Here is a 20,405-nt window from a genome sequence, read left to right as displayed (position 1 = left end):
TCTATCGATTCAAAGGTTCAAGGTCACTTAGTACCAGCTTCATATAGTTTAAATGCCGCAGCCTACCCGACCACAGGTGCAGCTCATGTCCATCCCTCTACAAGTACAGTCTACCTATCTTCTGATGGTGGCTCCAGCAAGAAAATGCACCATGTCACAAAGAACAAATCATCTCAAATGACAATGAGAATCAGTCAGCAGATCTCAATCTGATAAAGCACCTTTTGGATGTGGTGGAACCAAAGATTTGTATAATGGATGTGAAGCAGACAAATCTGCAGCAACTTATCAATATGGACCAAAATCTGTGAGGAATGTTTCCAGGGCCTTTTTGAACCTGCACCATAATTAAAGCAGTTCTGAAGGGAGAGAGAGTCCAGTAAGGTGTACCTGAAATGTCCAATAAGTGTTTTTAAGTCTATTTAAACTTTGATAAGTGACACAATAGACCAGTCTTTGAGGAACCCAATGTAAACAAAACACTTATGACAATGAAAAAGCATTTTATTGGTAGTACAACCATTAGTGAAGGCTTTTCTTCAGCCATGTAAAACTGATCGAACATCAGTGATTTAAATCTGCTCTTGAATGCTGATGACAGCACCATTAGCTTTGCTTGTTACATGGCCCCCTCAAGTGGACAAAAGGATTCATTGCTTAGTGGTGTGGATGGACCCTTTAATGGAAAGACAATCTTAAAAAGAAAAAACACACACACACACACACACACACACACACAAAAGAACTAAATTTACATCACTGGATATGATCCATCTTTGAAATATCCATTTACTGTTTAATTTATTTTTATTTAAAAGAAGAAAAAAAAAGAAGACCAAGTTAAGTGTGTTATGTTTAGATTCTGAGTAAACAATGCTTTACAAGCAAGTACAAGCAATGTGACAACAGTAAAGTAAAAAAGCAGAAATGTCAAGAACATGCAAATAACCCCAAAATCTGTCTTTTGTTTAGGTTTAAGGTTTGATTAACGTCCACTTATTAGACATAAGTACTATAAATTCACTGCACCTCAGTGCTGCATGGAAAGTGAAACTGCACAGTCCTGCTGACGTGATCACCCTCTTTCACTCCATCAGTCCACATTGGCACAGTTACACAATTTGATGAAATTCAAAGACAAAGAACACTGGGTACTCAGCCTTCATTACAAACAATACCTTATTTAATCAGGCTATTTAATACTAACGAAATGAAAGCGCTTATTTAAAATCAAAATTTATCTCCTAATTTAAAGGTTTCAAACTCATTGTGTTCTCTGTAATGATAATGGGTCAAACTGAAAGAACATTGCATGTTTAATAAAGTGCAAATATTTTCTCCATACTGATGCAATCAAAAACACACCTGGCTGTTCACTGCTTTAACCTTCACAAAGGTATTATGATTTCACAACAAAGCTCAGATTGTGTGAACAATTTCAAAATACTTTTTTGTCTCTTCGCTTTCTTTGAAAGTGCATTTTTCAAAGTCTGAGATAAAGCCTATCTGTGTGAACAGCAGATCTCCTGTCCATTCTTCTGACATGCTGCCTTAAGGGAACAGGGGTGTGCAACACAATAGTCCTGCAGAGGCCAGAGACATATTATTGCCATCCCACAGACCTGACAACCTCTCTTATGCCAGTCTCATCTGTGCCATATGTTACGCCTATGTTGTTCCCACATGATTCAGTGGATAAAGTTGCCCATCTGGTGCAATTTGAGCAAAAGGTTGTGCGTAATGTCGAATGTGGTGAAACTTATCCCCACTGCAACGGGCCCTTTCACCCAGTTCATGCTCAGGCCTTTGTACAGTCCGCGTATAACTCCCTCGTGAGTCACGATCTCACGCATGGTTCCCAGAATGGTGCTGTAGGACGAACCGATAACTCCGGCTGTCTGCATGCGCCGACGTACCACATCCAGGGGGTACGACGCCGACTGTCCAATCAGGCCTGCACAGGCACCGAATGCCAAGCGCTCATAAGGGTAAGGCTGGGATCGCTTTGTCTTCTCTGAATTGAGAAAAACACCAACAGAGAAATGCATGAAAAAATTGATAAGTGAAAAAACAGATGTATGTATGTTTTCAACTTTACTGATTTGAAAAGAAAAAGCCTCAATGGTCAGTACCTGAATGTAATTTTTTGAGGGTCTCGTAGGTAAAGAAAGTAATTCCTGCATATGGGATAACACCTAAAATAGTGGGGGTGAAGCCTCGGTAAAGTGTCCTGACACCCTCCTCCTGGGAGATCCGCACAAAGACATGCATGATGTTACTGTACCTGTTGAAGGAACACATGGCAGGCAAGACATCATTTACCAAGCTGACACAAACCTTTTTGTGTTGTGTGATACTGTAACATTCAGCAAACAATGAAGTGTGCTTCATCCATTCCACTGGTGAAGACATGGTGAGGTACACTTTTGCGTGTTATCACAATTGTTAGGTACTTACATTTCTCTGGCAGTCACTGCCATCCTGGCTCGTACCATGTCCAGTGGATAGGTAAGCATAGCAGCAGTTGTACCAGCCAGAGACCCAGCCAGGAAACGTGGAAAAGGAGGCAGAGCTCTGAAACAACCAGGATAATAGTATACAGACAGAATGAGCAAACTAAAATCAAAGAAACACACTAATAATGCTAGAGGCTCTCTGATGCTGTATTTCAGCGTCAGAAATTTTGACCTGACGATGGGTCGGATTTGACAAAACTCTATTAAGAGTTTCAAGATAGATTGCCAGTCATAAGAACCCAATAACAAACAAAGTGAGTGATTTATAGTGACATCTCTAGAATCATCCTGTTAGCACAGCTAAAAACTAGACAGGCTGTAAATATAGTGTATTGATATAAATTGCTTACTCACTTGCCCTGGAAGCCGTAGCTGCTCCCCAGCAGTCTTTTGTACTGTTCATGTGAGCAGAACTGGATGGCAGCATAGGGCATGACCCTCACCATGGTCGCAGAGTTTCCCCTCCACAGACTGAACAGCCCACCCTCTATGTATGTAGAGTAAATGACCCTGAAAGCCTCCTAGATTAGGAACAAGGGTACAGTCCGGTCATGTTTTCCGCACCTAATCATCTTATCACGATCAGGATAACGACATTATATAGTCAAGCTAACCAAGCTTACGAAAATGTGTGCAACTTGAGAATAAGAACATATAGAATATTAGCACTGCAGTAGTCTTCTAGCTAATGGTAGCATTCTTTATTACTGATTTATTTGCTGCTTATAAATCAAAAAAATAACATTATTTACTTTGCATGTTTTTGTGCTACCTAAATCAAAAATACTCTGCTACTAATGTTTCAAAATGAAGAAAAGCAGGCGACTACTCCTATGCAAAAATCCACAACACTCCTTTGTTTGTTATTTGTATTTTCTTATCATTACATTCATGAATTAACCTGCGTCAATCTGCAACTTATCAGTTCCTGACTCACTGATAGGACAGATGCCTGAACTCACCTTAGCTGAGAATCTCTTTGAGGACACTGTGAATAAACAACAGAGACACAGTGAACCTCAAGGCTAAAAAATACACACTCTCCCACATAAGTTAAACATCTACTAAGAGGATTAGTAATTAGTCAGGAACACTTAGCAAGAACTCTGGTACAAACAGAAAAACAGTGGCTGCATTTATGGTGACACCTAATACACAAAACAGAGGTTAAGTCGCTAACATGCCAACCTATATTCTTTCCATATTTGCCACATTGTCACACTTACCTTGGAAAATTATTTTGGTGCGATCCAGAGGTGCAATAACTGTTTTGGCGATAGCTCCGGCAAACGCACCACATAACAGGGATTCCAGAGCAGACCAGCTAGGCCTCACATCCTGCTTGAAAACATTTTGTTATTTAGTGCTGACGTTACCATAACTTCCCATTTCTTCAAAATATTACGCTGGCTTTTAATGGAGGACCAAAAAAAAGTTGAATTGTTTATCTGGGTTTATTTAGCTTTCTAATCCTCATGTACTGCATAAGAAACATCACATGTTTATTAGCACATAGGCTCCCACGTTTATGTGACAGCAGAAATCCGCATTTTGGTTAGAGACAAAAATTTCACAGTTATGAAAGAATCACAAAAGGTAACAATTCACAAGACCAGGAGCTGTTTGTGTGTGCAAGACCGTGAAGTGAGTGGGACAGTTGAACCCAATAAACACTCCCAACTGATAAGAAGAGCATTTGAACTGAAGAACAAAGATGCTGCATTATTACTATGATGATTGCAGATTTAACTGCTGTAATTTAACTTTAGCAAATAAAATAAAAATCTGTTTTTCAGGTTCAGTATTTTAAAACTGACTTTGTACTGGTGTTCAATAAGGAAACAAAAGCTTTAGGCCATTAAAAATCCACTATTACAGCAATCCTAACCATGTGAAACTACTGGAAATATGAATAATTATTCTGGTTACTCAATATTATCCACTCCATTGCTTTGTAAACAAAGACCAGCTTTGGATTATGTGGCAACTCTCTGCTATTTAAAGCACATAGCAGAAGACACTTGTCCTTCAGATGGTGTTATAAGGAAGACTGTACTAGATCTCACAATAACAACAGCACTTCCGTATAACTGAGCTGGATTTGAGAGAGTTGAAAGGCAGGCTTTGTTTCAGGTTTGATCATAATCATAAATAGATATTTTGTTTATTTATTTATTTTCGCAGCTGGTGCCTTTAAAAAATGCTGCTGTAATGCTCATCACCTGATGTGACTGACTAATAGATGACAGGCAGGATGTGATGATCACAGACTGCAAAAATATTAGTTTGTATGCAGTTATAAACGTGTTTATACACAGTCATTAGGCTCGATATGGACTCATATTTTGACTCTTCTTCTGTAAACAAGATGACTCAAACTTTAAATGCCAACCCCACCCTGGCATGCTCAAACACGACTGTATCATCAATCACCTGTTTTTAAGTTTAAGGCATGAATAGAAACAAATCCTCACCTTTGCTTGGCTGGCTGGTGGCAAAGTCAACACAGTTGCCTGAGCCACTGGCAGCCTGTGCTGACGGTCCTGCAAACGATGGGCCATGTCTCCCCTTTAAGGGTTACCAAGGGCTGCCAAACACCCGACTGCTCATTCAATAAACAAAACAAAACACTGCAGACAAAGAGAAATATAGCGAAATATGTCAAGGATATGACAGTTGAGTTCAACACTACACAGCCCCTTGTGTCGCAGTCCCTCTCTATATGTACTTGACGCGAGTACGTGCTTGCACGCACGCCCATGTTCTGCACAAACAGTCTGGCTTGTAAACAGAGTATTGCATTACCGAGGATCGATCCATCGCTATTCTCCATCATTGATCCGAGTAATACTAATCATCACACTTGCTGATTATTCTCTAAAACTGATCCAACAACTTAGTGACCTCACCTCGAATCAAATGAATAAACTGCGCCTTATCCATACAAACAGTGCATAAACAAGCTTGTGTCTGTGCAGTTAAATCTATTTGCACGACGACTGATTATCTCATTTGTTACCTTCGTCTGTGTTCAAAAAGAACTCCGTGTTTGGAAATCTTCGACGTGATAAATCAGTCTGACCTGGTGTCTGATGCACACATGTGTTGTGTTCTCGCACAAACTTGAACCTTGAACACGCTTCGAGGTCTTTCTGCACGTCTTCTCACGATGTTGACGTTTCTGGAGATGGCTATTAAAAAAATACACAAGTGTCAAGCAGCGCAAAGGGTGTTAATCCTTTAAAAATGACGTCTGGGTCAAAACTGCACTCGGAGCAGCACCCTGCTTCTACGCAGGAGATTATTTAGGCTTTTCAGCGTCTTAAAGAAAAAAATTGGGACGGCTTATAACATTATTTTGACTACAATACCCAAGAGCCTATATAGGTGTTGTAGTAAAGTCTCGCGAGATTGGCCACAACATTGGGTTGCCAGGTTTTGCCAACATTTTTAATAGTCACTACATTTTTGTACATTGTGTACATTTTCTTTTCCTTTTTTTTTTTTTGACGTTTAAATTCTGTTACAATCATTTTCTTCATCGCCTTTGTGTCCCGTTTAATTTAGTTTATTGGAAAAAAATGTTTACATTCTTCAAGAATATTTGTTTGGACTGCTCAGTTTACCTAACTAACATGCTCAAACATATAAAAAACTAAAACAAAAGGCAGGAATAATCAAATGTGCTGTTTGGAAATGGGCTCAAATACTTACCACAACTCCAAATTGACTGATTAATTAATCTACTGATCAGTTGATCCCCCCGGGAAACAACTTACCCCCTAAATAACTTACTGCATGTCAACTTAGAAGAAATATTTTTTGTGTTGTGAGTTCACATGGGCGCTTGGAATAGCTGTGTTTGATATGTAAAGCCATACTTTGTCAGGCACAGGGAAAGAAAACTTAATATATTGAATAAGAGTAATACATCACAAATTACAGCCTGATATTGATATTTAAGCAACGGTGTCTGAAGTAAAATGCAATTAGATAAAGTATTTATTTCTAATAAACTCATCGTGATTTTAGTTCGTAGTCAAACATAATTTAAGGTTTACTAAACAGTGTAAACGAAACAGGAGTAGTGAGCAGCTCTTTCTACATGGCCGAACCTGGCAACCCGCCAGTCTGGCCGTAGCGCTGAAAAACTTGTTGTTGTCTGGGAAAATGGCGTCAAACGTAGAGGCCCCGGAGCGCTGGTACCTCGCCCTTTTAGGCTTTGCGGAGCATTTCCGAACTTCCAGTCCGCCTAAAATACGACTCTGTGTGCACTGTCTACAGGCCGTGTTTCAGTTTAAGCCCCCGCAGAGGATCGAAGCTAGAACACATCTTCAGCTTGGCTCGGTTCTCTACCACCACACCAAGAACAGCGAGCTGGCCCGCAACCACTTGGAGAAAGCGGTGAGGGACGTTTGATCTGGGAAAGAGCGGGGATGCTGCGGAGAAGGGGATGGGTGTAGGCCGCAGGGAGCGAAAACGGTGAACGGCGGAAGTCTTTAAATCGCTGTTTATTCGGGAAGGTTTGATTCGTAAATGGATGAAGAAATAACGTCAGTTCGTGTCTGATTTGATCAGCTGTTTGTTAGATAGCCATCCGAGTCTTAGACTTTCGCTCTTTCTTTGCTGTTAGCTTAAAAAGCTACTATCAGCGTTTAATGTTGTCAGAAACGACAGCAAATGCGACGCCGCCAACATTTTCTGTCTTTTGCTTTGCAGTGGTATATATCTCAGCAAGTTCCTCAGTTTGAAGATGTCAAGTTTGAAGCTGCCAGCATTTTGTCAGAACTCTTTTGCCAACAGGTAAGCCATTCTAATTCAAGGTAAGGTCATTATAATTTTTGTTTGTTTTTTTTTACTGCTTATCGTAGGACATTTTAATTTCTGTATTTAAAAAAACAGATATGCCTTGTGGTCTTTTTTTATTGACTTTTAACTATTGATTCTGCAAATCGATTTTCAGAATTTGGTGGACTCTGCAAAACCCCTGCTGCGCAAAGCCATCCAGATTTCACAACAAACACCATACTGGCACTGCAGATTGTTGTTCCAGCTGGCGGTATGTATTAAGTACAATGAGCAGAGGTGGGACCAAGTCATTGTTTTGCAAGTCTCAAGTAAGTCTCAAGTCTTTATCCTCAAGTCTCAAGTCAAGTCTCAAGTAATGTCAGGCAAGTCAGAGTCGAGTCTCAAGTCACTGGTGTAAAAGTCCGAGTCAAGTCACAAGTCTGAAATTTTGAATTTCAAGTCCTTTCGAGTCATTAAAAAAAACGAAAAAAAGCATGTTGCAGTTATGCTAAATGTAAATATTAGACCATGTAATTTTTAAATCTGTGTTTTTCTCAACACATGACAAAATAGTGAACTTAGAAAATATACACAAATTGTGAAATTGCACCTCTTTAGAATGCAGCTCAATTAAACCTAGCTCCAAGAATAATTTTCACAGACAGTTCTGAGATAAGCTGCATGTTATTCTTGGATGCGGTTGTAGGACCGGCTTTAAAATCGCATGACAAAAATATCACACACATTAAAAAAAAACTGCATCACCAACATAGCCTGGAAAACATTTGCTAGTTAGATGAAGTCAGCTATCTCATATTTATATGCATATTTATAAGCATACGGTTCTTGGAGTGAGTGCATACACTCATGAAGTTTAGTAACTTCCGGTCACTGCAACAAGCCCAGGTACAGTTTACCGCCGGATGGGTACAGGACCTTGAAACGCACCGTGTAGAACGAAAGACCATCGTACGTATCATATAAGTTTACCAGTCTCACAAATCGTCTTCATAAATACACATTCGTTAACCGTTTATTAATAGGACCTTTGAGCTCAACGGTAATTAATTAGTAGTGGAAATAATTTCTGGTACGCATCACAGAAATGTAGCAGTGACAATAATACTGTATGCTGTAATCGTACTGGGCAATTAGTGATACAAAAAACCTGTTTTATCCTGTGAATAAAAGTATATGTTTTTGTCAATGTACCATAATAACAGAAGCGAAACGCAATATTGTGTCAGGACAATTCACTATTTAGGCACAATAAATAAAGGAGCATAGCGCGACAATTTCTGTTCAGCGCCAGACTTGCTTGTAACCTATATCACTAATTATGTTATGAAAATGACGTATTAACTACAACAGCAGACTGACCTTTGTGGAAATGCTTGGAGCAGACTAACCTGTGAGCTGGAGTGTTCTGGGACGTTATATTTGATCTTTGAATGGCTGCAATCCAGGCCATCCGTCGCCTGTTTGTCACTTCGGAAACATGGCTCGAACAATTTCTCTTAAACGTCGTAATCCGATAACAACCGATCTCTTTACCCGTCGGCTTCCCGTGGCTGTCATGCGACCGGCTATTGCAGTTAATAATACAACAGCTTCTTGACATTTTTGTGTTTCTTTTTATCTCTGTGTAACTGATTTTAATTGAAAGCCTGCGTGCGCTAGTACTTCTTGCCACGAGTTCCCAGAATCCTTTGCGGTTCTACCCGTGAATGACGTCACATTTTCAATCTCTATATAATATGCATGTTAAATTTTATATTTGGGGTAAAATATCAAGTCTTTTCAAGTAAACCGGTTCAAGTCCAATTCAAGTCCCAAGTCATTGGTGTAAAAGTCCAAGTCAAGTCACAAGTCTTAGAACATTTTTTCAAGTCAAGTCTAAAGTCATAAAATTAATGACTCGAGTCTGACTCGAGTCCAAGTCATGTGACTCGAGTCCACACCTCTGACAATGAGTATCAATGTTTCCCCCTAGGGTATTACTTTACTCATGCGAGATATTTTGATAAGCAGGTATAATAGTGTTCTCTTAATATTAATAAACGTAATAAATCCAATATGAGAGCTTTTTGAACTATATTGGTTAGAGTCTAGAGTTTGTGTCTATAATAAATAAAAAAAACAAAAGCAAAACGTCCCAGTAGATAACTGTGTTCTTTCATTGTTTTCATTTATTCATTGTTTATTAATTGTGTCTCTTAGCAACTTCATACACTGGAGAAAGACTTGGTGTCAGCATGTGACCTTTTGGGAGTTGGAGCTGAGTACGCCCGAGTGGTGGGCTCCGAATATACCAGGTAAATAGATGTACCTGTCTTCTGTTAATTGCATTTAAGGCTTTGAGCGGGTAGCTGGCGGTTTCTTAGGTCTCCTAAAAAGTTTAGTCATGAGAAAGTGGACTATGAAACTCTTGACAACACAGCTGACACAGTCCTACTTTGCCACAGACACTGGTGCGTAATAGAGGAAATGTCATACATGTTTGTCAGATTTTTATATTAATAATCGCTTAACCTGTTCTGAGTCACGTCCATATTTGCTCAGACATAGAAACAGGTATTGTGTTAAGAGAAATAAAGTATTAGTGAAGTAAGGAAACAAAAATCAGATTGTCTGTCTTCCTAAACTCACCTGACTTGTTCTTGCTTTTTAGGGCATTGTTTCTCCTTAGTAAAGGGATGGTGAGTATTTTGTCATACTTCACTTTGTAGGGCTATAGAGTTGTAATACACACTATATTAAATAGTGCATACAATAACAGTTTGTTTTGTTGTTGTTTTGTTTCAGGGTTTATTTGGTTGTTTTTAACACAATGCTAATAGAATTACAGTGCAAGTTAAAATAAACAAAAAGCATTTTTGATTGTGTTAATATTGTCCAATCTTCTAGTTGCTGCTAATGGAGAGGAAGCTTGGGGAGGTGCATCCTCTTCTCACACTATGTGGAACTATAGTGGAAAACTGGCAGGGAAACCCAATCCAGAAGGAGTCTCTGAGGGTCTTCTTCCTTGTGCTACAGGTCACACACTACCTGGATGCTGGACAGGTAAGAGGAAATTGTGTTAAGCAAAAACACTTGGAAAAACAAGGCTTGCTACTCTGCAATTATTCTGTTATCTGAATAAATGTGGAGGGAGCCATAACTTCAACTTTAGTGGTTATTAGGACATAAAAACTGTGTGTATCGAGTCATCTGTTACATTTAATTAAAAACTAGTTAATAAGGTTTAAAAGCTTGTTAAAGCCTTACTAAACGCTCAGTCCTGAATGCTGACATTATAAGTGTTTCTGTCTTATCCCACCAGAGCACTGGGATAAGATTTATTTAATGGTTACGGTAACAAAACTCAACAAATGCCTGCCCATTGCACAGACTGCATACATGGGTCAGTGCAATTGACAGCTGCAGTATTTACCGTTTCAGAGTCCTGCCAGAGATTTCTGTTGCAGATTATTTTTAAGCTTTGTAAGCTATGTTTCTCCTGTAACATCGGTAGGATTATGAAAGTTTTAATGTTCATGCATTCAAATGTTGATTTTAGTGGCATAGGTAGAGGTATAACTATGTGCTAAATGCTACAAAGAGATATGACGGATATTAATGAACATTTCCAGGTGAAGAGCGTGAAGCCGTGTTTGAAGCAGCTGCAGCAGTGTATCCAAACCATCTCCACACTCCATGATGATGAGATTCTGCCGAGCAACCCAGCTGACTTGTTCCACTGGCTGCCCAAGGAACATATGTGTGTCCTCGTATATTTGGTAATGGCGCGTTTCTTTCCGTAACTTGAAATTCGCTTAAAGTTTTAACCTCAGCATGACTTTTAGAGGTTGGTTTTTTATTTTTAATGTATATAGTCCGTTTTGGTTGTCCTCCAGTTTATGACCCTGTTTACACTTGGCTTTAAGTGGCTGATGTGATGTGTTTGCATCTTGGGGAGTCGCATCACAAATGGGTTTTAGAAAAGTGTAAATTACCACAAATATGCAATTTTTATTTATTTTTCATATATATTCGCTTCATTTACTTAAACCATTTACCAGAGTGGACTGGAACACATATAACCGTATATATTTTGTAGTATAAACACTATTAAGTCTCCAAAAAGGACATAAGAGGAAAATCTGTGATAAATGTGGGATCTAATGATCCTTATTTGTCTTGTTTCTGCACTCCTTTGAAGGTTGCAAAAAAATTTTATTGTAAAAGTTTGATTACCAATAAATCTAGTCCTTGACCAGTGATAGCCAGACGTTAAAACTCCACAGGAAAAACTCCTAATGCGTCAGTGGAACACATGATAGCAAGAGATTTAAATATTCTGTCTGCTTGTAGTCAGATGGCCTGAGATCGTTAACAGTCCAAGGTAAACATCTGCTGTAAAATGTTTTTCAACTTCTGACACAGATATTTCCAGCTGGTTTACAAGTAATCTGTAGTTTTAATTTGCAGTGGAAACGCAACTACATTTAAAAATGTAGATATCAAAAGCGTAGAGCTTGAAAGCTTCTGGGACTACAGTTTGGGGAGAGGGAACCCCCCCCCCCCCCCATATTAGTGCTTTGCAAGGGATTTGACTGTACTGTTAACTGTATTTTCTTTTCATTTTACAGGTGACAGTCATGCACTCCATGCAAGCAGGCTATCTGGAGAAAGCCCAGAAGTACACAGACAAAGCTCTTATGCAACTAGAGAAGCTAAAAAGTGAGTTAAAATATTCACACTGTTTATAAAACAAACAGAAAACACACCTGTACACTACACTACTACTTTTGTAAATTTTGTCCTTTGTGTCTTTTATGCTCCAGTGTTGGACTGCAGCCCTATCCTATCTACCTTTCAAGTCATTCTACTGGAACACATAATCATGTGCCGACTTGTCACAGGCCACAAGGCCACTGCATTACAAGAGGTATATTGTTTCTGTTTCTATGGCCAGTTTTTGAGTTTTGTTTTCTATTTAAAGCATGCTATTATGCTTCCTTCCACCTTTTATCCCTGAACTCTTCTAGTGTATCTTTACAGAATTCGCTGTTCGAAAGAATGTTTTTATTTTTTATCTTTAATTGGACCCTTGGTGCAGCCCCTCTGTGCATCCTCTATATGAAGCAAGCCATTTGAAAACCACCTTTACTTAAGGCTGCTTTTCTTCTGATTAACTTCCCTGGAAACTGAGCATGTAGAGCAGCTTGACGACTGACTTTTTTGTATAAACACTGGCATCATTATTTCAAATTTTGGCCATTCTTAACATGTGCATGCATCATTTTGACAGTATATGTGGCAGAAAACAAGAAAAGTGTAATAGATTGACTTTGATATGTGCTCTGTTAAAAAGCATATAGTCATGTCCAGTGCCTTTGGAATCTTATTTTTGTTGCAGGTTATATTTTAAAATAATTTGCATATCTAAATGGTCCTGTGAAAACGAAGTCTCTGTTCTGTCCCTCTAGATTTCACAGGTGTGTCAGCTGTGCCAACAGTCCCCCAGGTTATTCACCAACCATGCTGCTCAGCTTCACACACTATTGGTGAGCATTTTCAGCCAAAACCCTTAAGTTGTCTAAACTCTGTGCTTAATGAACGTATTACCAATACCATATAAGACAAAAGTTACAGAACACGGCTTCAAATTTAAGGAACTATAAAAATGACTTGCAAAAAAAAAGAAAAAGAAAAAAGCTTTAGTCTTATTCCTGTTTTTTGGGTGAGGTTTTGCTGGGGGGTTTTTTTTCCAATAATAAGTCTAAAAGATCTCATCTTCTGTCCTTCCCATATCACAGGGTCTGTACTGTATCTCAGTAAACTGTATGGATAATGCAGAAGCACAGTTTACTACAGCTTTGCGGGTGAGTATGTGACAATTTGTTTGGTTTTCTTGGTTTTTTTTGGGAGGGGGGGGCACTCTTTCTTCAGTTGCTGTAACAGTTCTCGCATCTTCTCATCTTATAAGAAGCATTTAGACTGAACATTTCTAGGGACTCCCTGCGGGTAGCTAGCTACAGGGCAGCTCAGCGAGAACTACATAGCTTACAGGTCTCTGTTATTTATTCTATTTATTTCCCCCTTATTGCACGTCCACCACCGATAGGAATGCTAATGTGACTTATTATCCAGTGGGTAGTTGACATAGCAACAGCTACAATAACAACAAGACAGAGGCCCTGAACATAGCTGTGTGCTTGTTGTTTGTCATGGGTTTGGTTATAATTACAGAGTTGGAAAGCAGATGTGTGGTTGAAAGCACTTAACATTAATGTAAAAAAAAAAAGTTAAAGTACCTTTTCCTTCAAAAGTTTTTAGAATTGTGAAAAAGTTCCTCCATTTCAAACGCTTCAATGCTGTCTTGCAGCGACTTCTTTTCTCATCTAAATTATGTCCACATGTCTTCTTGTGTTTCAGCTCACCACACACCAGGAACTGTGGACATACATTGTAACCAACTTGGCCAGCGTCTACATAAGGGAAGGCAACCGACACCAGGAGGTCAGTTCATAATAATGAGTTCCGTCTTTTAATTACATTAGTGAAATGTAGTGGGCTGCGGGTTAATTCAATGCCTGGCTGAATAAATACTTTTGTCCTGTCCTCGTATACATGGTGTTGCCATTACATTCTCCGTCCACCAGGGAGCACTGAAAAGTTAAATGTTCAAAGGAAAAATGTTCATTCAGCATAGTTAGAACTACATTGTATCCCAGTTCTACCACATCTAGGAGATTAAAGTCATTTCAAAAATAAACATTATGGCTTTGAGACAAAGGGGCAAAAAAAGATTTGTTATTCAATTTGTAATGTTTAACATTCCTTTTTTTTGTCTTTTTCTTAATTTCCTCAGCTGTACAGCCTTCTTGAGAGAATAAACCCAGACCATAACTTTCCCGTAAGGTAAGAGCCATGTTTTATGTTCAACACAAGAAAATACATGAAATGACAATATTAATTCAGACTCTGAAATATACACCCTTTGACTTTTCTCTTTTCATTCAGCTCCCACTGCCTCCGCGCTGCTGCCTTCTACATCAGGGGACTCCTGTCTTTCTTTCAGGGACGGTACAACGAGGCAAAGTATGGCACTTTTTTTTTTCAAGCATGCACACCCAAAAACACACCCCGCGCTGTTGCATAATTTTATTTCTTTGTCTTGAAGACGGTTCCTAAGAGAAACCTTGAAGATGTCTAATGCTGAGGATTTGAACAGACTGACGGCATGCTCCCTTGTTCTGCTGGGCCACATCTTCTACGTATTGGGCAACCACAGAGTAAGACTAAATACTTGGCAAATGGGGCTAATGCTCACACTAATGGTAACCTGATAGATCTGAAGAACATGGTCACTAAATAGAACATAACTATTAAAGTAAGAAATAAATGACTCACCTGTCTAATCTCATCCCCTTTTGCTGTTTAATGTTGCAGCTGGAGCCTCATTCGTTAAACTTTTTATACATTTTGCCCATAAAAGGAACAGAATGAACAGTGATACATTGTCTTGGTTTATGAAACTGCTCTCATATTCATCGCACTTAACCAAATTTGCATGGACCCGTGATAGCCCATAACATTAGTTTGTGGCTACTGAGGCATTTGCTGGTCGATACAGAAAAGCATAGTTCTGCTTGTTAGTTGAGTCTCAGGCAAAGCAAAACAACTAACAGAGAAAGGCTGCAATATGCACATGAATATTTTAAAATGTGAAATAAATGATTCAGTAATTTCTGGCCATCTCTGCTAAATATGTTTAAAAGCTGGCTCTTCCTCTGCTGATGGTTGTAGCTACAACCATTTTAACATTTGGTTTCTTTGTCATTTGTGAGGAGATTTCTTTGTCATTTAGTTGATTGGAGGGTCCTCATTACTCTTGTACAAATAAATGAACATTGTATTTTTAAACCTACCCTTTTTTGCGTGCATGTCTTCAAATGAGGACTGGTTTTGCAGAAAATTTGCAGACATTTTCTAAATTTCTGTCTTTTCTGTAGGAAAGTAACAACATGGTTGTACCTGCAATGCAGCTGGCCAGCAAGATCCCAGACATGTCAGTTCAGCTCTGGTCTTCAGCACTGTTGAAAGGTAGAGAATGACTTTTTCCTGTTTCTCAGTAAAACATAATTTGTTATTTTAGAGCTGCACAGACAGTCTAATCTGTGTAGACTACTTGGCAAAACATTTTTGAGTTTATCACAGTTTCTTACAATACAAGCTTTGTTTAAAGGTTTTGACCATGTGCTGTGCTTGCAGATTTGAACAAGGCTCTTGGGAACACCATGGATGCCCATGAAGCCGCCCAGATGCACCAGAACTTTTCCCAGCAGCTGCTACAGGACCACATCGCTGCCTGCAGCCTTCCTGAGCATAACCTCATCAGTGTACGTTAAAGCAACTTGGTGTCCTAGGTTTATTGTTATCACACTGTGTTATTATTATTTTATGAAAATTTTCTTGAACCAAAAAGAAAAGAAGCTCTAAATCAACAAGATTATGGCCTTAAAGGAAAATGACAAACACCATGATAAAAATATTTGGTATTTACATCTGGTTAATTTGCTCAAGCTCAATATTTCTATTATTGTTCATCTGTTGGCCAGAAATAAAAAGAACGTGCACAATGCATCTGTAAGCATCAGAACTTGGTCGTGATGTAACACGAGGGATGTGGGTGCGCTCAGTCTGCAGAAATATGGCACATAAACAGTAGGTTTGACTGAATTAGTTGAAAAGGTAAATCGGCGAGTCAGTGGACAAATCACAGATTACAGCTTTGAATTATTAGCTTGGTAGGCTTTGAATAGAAAAGGATCAAATGCATTAAGATCCACCAGTGAGAAACTGATTTGTGGTCTCAGTAAAACCAGTGGAGAACTGGTCAAGTGTTAGTGCTGATAATTAATACTGTTTAGACTCACTTGTTTACTAGCAGTTGAGTCTAAACAGATGAGGAGAAGCTCGTATTGATCACATGGCTGACATAAATCTACATGTCTTTGCAGTGTTATGAGAGAGAGAGAGAGATGGAGACAGTTGCCTGACACAGTTTAAAGGTTCTTGTGTGGGAAATGCTACAAATAAGGCTGCAAGCGGTGTTGAACTATCAGGAAGCCAAAAATACCCATTACCATTTCCAAAATGCTATGCTAATGTTAGTTAACAATAGGCTTGTTGCTCGTTGTTTGAGTCATGATACCAACTAACTTGGAAGTTCTCAAATGTTAAATAAGAACTTAAGAAGGCACAAATTTTGCTATTTTCGTCAAGCTGAGTCTGATCGCTGACCACTGCTCTGGTTAAAATTCAAACATTTTCGTCTGAGTCTTGATGTGTTGTAAAATATAAAATCACGGATTAGCGTGTTACATTTAATTTTCAAGAAAAATATAATCTTTTGATGATGATTTGCTGAGGAGCTGTGCTATTCGGCCAGGGAAAACCCGGTATGTTTATTGGATCTTTCAGTAAACATGAAAGCTCTAGATAGATACAGGAAAAAGAAAAGTCTTTGAGATGATGTAATTCTTGTCCCTTTATTATATAATAAAATATTTCAAGAGATCTGTTTCAAAAACGTTTAAACGGTGACCTTGAATATGACGCATAATGGCCTTTTTGAGGCTAGGCGCTTTGGTGTATGGCTGCATTAACGGTTTACTTCCATCTCTCTTTCAGTGGACTGATGGCCCCCCTCCTGTCCAGATCCAAGCCCAAAACGGTCCAACCACCAGCCTTGCAAGCCTGTTATAAGGAACCTCCTGTCTAACATGTGACTGTTGATACTAAATTATCACAAGCAGCAAATTGATCCCTTCCAACCCGCTATCCAGACCACTGTAGCTTAAAAGGATTTTAACAGATGACAGTTTGGGCCTTCACTTTATCAGCTTCTGGAGATTTCTCCCTGATTGACTGCTATTATATTTTTTAATATTGTAGAAAAGTTACAACTGCAGTTGTACAGGTATTTCATGCTCTCTGTTGATTAAAGGAGTGAAGGACACATGGTAAAAGGCTTCTTTACCCTTCACTACATTTGCCAGGACTCTTTTCCATTTGCTGGAAAAACAAGAGGAGAGATGTGGGCAGTAAAGAAATGTAGAAGAAATTAATTTATTCATCTTGCTATTTTTGTAACTGTTGGTAAATATTTTACATCTTGCCTTTTTTGTATGAATACTGTTTTGTTTTGGGGTTTTTTGTTTTTTCTTGCATGAAAGTTACTGATGCAGATTCCTTGTATAATAGTTTTTGACCTGCTAACAATAAACTCTTGGTAGATAACTTTTTTGCACAAAATCCACAGTAGATAAAAATAGAAACCTTGTAATTTATTTTCACAGGATAATAATTTGAAAAAGTTTCCTTCTGAGAATTGACAGTATACATTGCTGCAGAATCCACTGTGCAGAAGATGCTTGGTCTGTTAACAAACAGTGTTTAAATACTTATGTGATTTGGTGGCCACTAGGTTTGCCACATGCAGTTAAAAAAAAACACACATTAAGCAATGTATTTTTGGAAGTTGCATAATATATAAATTCCTGTAGATGTATTACTTTTTACAAATCATGTTTTAACTTTTGGAGCCTTCAATAATCTTCAGATATCACAAAAAAAGAATTTATTTTATTTTGTTCTATTTTAATTTGTCATGATAGTTCCACTAAGGGGTTTCTTTACAGTATGTTTGTATAGATTTGCCACTTGTTGAACCTTTTATTGTACAGTGACGTTTTATAAAGTCAATTTAGTAAAGTGTGATATGTATTATTTTAGCTAACCTGTGTAGGTATCTTGATGCTTGGTATTTAAAGCACTCTGTAAGGACACAGTTTAAGCTTGAGTACTTGCTATGTTCTATCCAGTTCCTATGTTTTTAATTCTTACATTGTTTTCAATAATTTTCCAATAAAAATATGATTGAAATTTTGTAATTGACTGTTTTACCTCACTTTGTAGACATTACATTCATTGACTTATGCTGCTAGAAGTGCTGGGTGTGCTAGAGTTAATTGTATTGAATGGTAATGCATTGTTTGCATATTTTATATGCTTTTAGGTAGTAGGAAGCAAAGCTAGGCCTTGTGCCACATGCACCCAATCACCCACAATGTCAAAACCACTTCTCTAATTTTGTGTAGTTCCCCCTGGTGCAGCTTTGATAGTTACTTATGACACACTGGGATGTGAGCGTAATTTCTCTGGATCATCCTTGGTTTGGGCTCATCAGTTGGCTCCTCAGTCAACTACTCAATCCACGCCTTGGACTTGTTTTATTCTTCCTTAAAACTTTCCTAAGTACTTTTTGCAGTGTGCTGGGTTTATGGTGAGGGTGCTTGCTCTACAGCAATGTTTAGGGTGCAAGGTGTCAAAGTAACATCCACATGACATGCCATGTAATAAATGCTTTCCCAGAACAATAATTTGTCAGTGTTACCTATAGTTTGTTGTAGTGGTAAGAGTTGGTGTTAGTCTGTTTTATTACTAACCCTTCGATGGTGCTAAGGTTTTCGTTCAATGTAATTTCAGAGTTAAAAAAAATAAAATGTAGCTTTTAGCACTTTTACCTAAAATAATTCTTATAAACATTTTCCCAAATTTCTAAACTAAAACTGCCACTCCTTTTTTTGTCTGACTATAAGACTGAATATGGCTCCTGCAATCTCACTGGAAAAATGTTCATTTGCACCTCTCAGAAGTGTCTTTTTAACAAGTTATGAGGCCTGTGTGTAGCTAAGTATAATCTTACTCATGTATCTATCCTTTGGGATTTTCAAAGCACAAATTCAAAGCATGACAAATACTAGGATTAACTGTGTAGCTATCCAACTTGTAAGGACCTTTGTACCTACATCTCTTCCTGCACCTGTTTAATTAGTTAATACAGAAAAGTGTGACAAGACAAGGTGGCTGCTTCTGTGACTCTTTTGCTGCATGTAACAGCGCCTGTAGAGCAGCTGAAATAGTGATAAACTTGGAAAAAAACACATTGTGGTCACTATTATCCCACAGATGAAATGACAGTCAGAGGGGATTATTATGAGGTCAGTTTAAACAGGCCTGCATGCTTACAGTTAAACGGGATACCATTATAAACTCACACAACAGCTCCAAAGCTTATGGCAGTAGATTAGTAGCCTGGGTAATCTTTGTCACATGATGTGCTTCTGCCTCTGGACTGTACTTCAGCAATTGGCTAACCCAGAGAACCTCAGAAATGAGCAGTCTGAAAGAGCAGGAACTAGCGTGTATAGTGAAACACCTATATCTGTTCAGACTCACCATAAAAAGGATGGCACAATCTGTTTTTGCTGTGAATCCCACTGTAGAAGCTGACTATTAAAGGTATCTTTGTGAAATATAAAATCACTTTTAGAATATTTTCTCTGAAAGTAAAACTGTTTTCAACCTTGTTAGAGACATGTTAGGGACATGCTGTCTCTTTGTGTGTGTGAAAGCTTTAGAAAATATTTACTGAATAATTTTTATTTATTCTCTGAAGAATAGAAAGTCTTTTGCGAATCTTCCCCGAAGGGTTTTAACTGTTGAACGGAAGTAAACTTCCAAGAACGTTTTCTTTTCTTTTCTTTTGTTTGGTTTTGTTTTGTTAGACTTTCAGATGACCTCTGGGGAGTTTTGCTGCTGAAAAATATGACCTTCAGGAAACGTTCCAGGAATAGTGAAACATTACATGGAACTATAGACTCAAACTTTTTTTTAACAATACATAAAACATGATATAATATAATCAGTTCTCAGAAAGTGGATTGTGATAGTAATGGTAGTCTTTTTCTCATTTCAAATATGCTTAATGGCATGTTTCTAAAAGCAATATTGCCAAAGCAATTCTTTTTCTTCCTATTATAATTATTGCTATACACCGATTTTATGTCGGTCTGATTGTTTAAAGTTCTCATTCCATAATTCTGTTGCAATTGCTTTTACTTTCACCTCTTTTGCAGTACGTCAGTGGAGTGTGTTCAAACGCATCATTTCCTTTCTCTCTGAGCTCTTAGCATTTCCGAGGTGTGTATGAACGCAGCATGACGCCGCCTGTGTGGTGGCTCATTACATTATCTGGCAGCCGGAGTG

The 20,405-nt window shown here is 38.4% G+C and overlaps 2 protein-coding genes across 2 annotated transcripts; one reads left to right on the top strand and one right to left on the bottom strand.

The window, feature by feature from the left end:
- Window positions 1-740: 740 nt before the first annotated feature.
- Window positions 741-5,846, bottom strand: LOC146607358 (mitochondrial coenzyme A transporter SLC25A42-like). Its single transcript, XM_085347406.1, has 8 exons — window positions 5,536-5,846; window positions 4,991-5,146; window positions 3,743-3,854; window positions 3,479-3,504; window positions 2,871-3,037; window positions 2,458-2,574; window positions 2,133-2,284; window positions 741-2,014 (listed from the first exon to the last, which is right to left on the bottom strand). The coding sequence occupies exons 2-8, from the start codon at window positions 5,075-5,077 to the stop codon at window positions 1,689-1,691; spliced, it is 987 nt and encodes a 328-aa protein (XP_085203532.1). The 5' UTR covers window positions 5,078-5,146; window positions 5,536-5,846; the 3' UTR covers window positions 741-1,688.
- An 833-nt stretch (window positions 5,847-6,679) lies between these two features.
- On the top strand, window positions 6,680-17,976 carry LOC146607357 (MAU2 chromatid cohesion factor homolog). Its single transcript, XM_085348092.1, has 18 exons — window positions 6,680-6,920; window positions 7,236-7,319; window positions 7,480-7,575; window positions 9,525-9,619; window positions 9,976-10,003; window positions 10,212-10,367; window positions 10,937-11,083; window positions 11,936-12,026; window positions 12,131-12,234; window positions 12,776-12,853; window positions 13,106-13,171; window positions 13,725-13,808; window positions 14,161-14,210; window positions 14,313-14,390; window positions 14,473-14,584; window positions 15,305-15,395; window positions 15,564-15,691; window positions 16,986-17,976. Exons 1-18 carry the CDS (start codon window positions 6,687-6,689, stop codon window positions 17,058-17,060), a joined length of 1,797 nt encoding a protein of 598 aa, XP_085204218.1. The 5' UTR covers window positions 6,680-6,686; the 3' UTR covers window positions 17,061-17,976.
- The last annotated feature ends 2,429 nt before the right edge of the window (window positions 17,977-20,405 follow it).

Source organism: Diplotaxodon limnothrissa, linkage group LG23 (genome assembly GCF_057381915.1).
Source record: "Diplotaxodon limnothrissa isolate DT_005_m linkage group LG23, D_limnothrissa_male_GT1.1, whole genome shotgun sequence".
Lineage (NCBI taxonomy): Eukaryota > Metazoa > Chordata > Actinopteri > Cichliformes > Cichlidae > Diplotaxodon > Diplotaxodon limnothrissa.
This window is presented reverse-complemented; position numbering and strand designations above follow the sequence as displayed.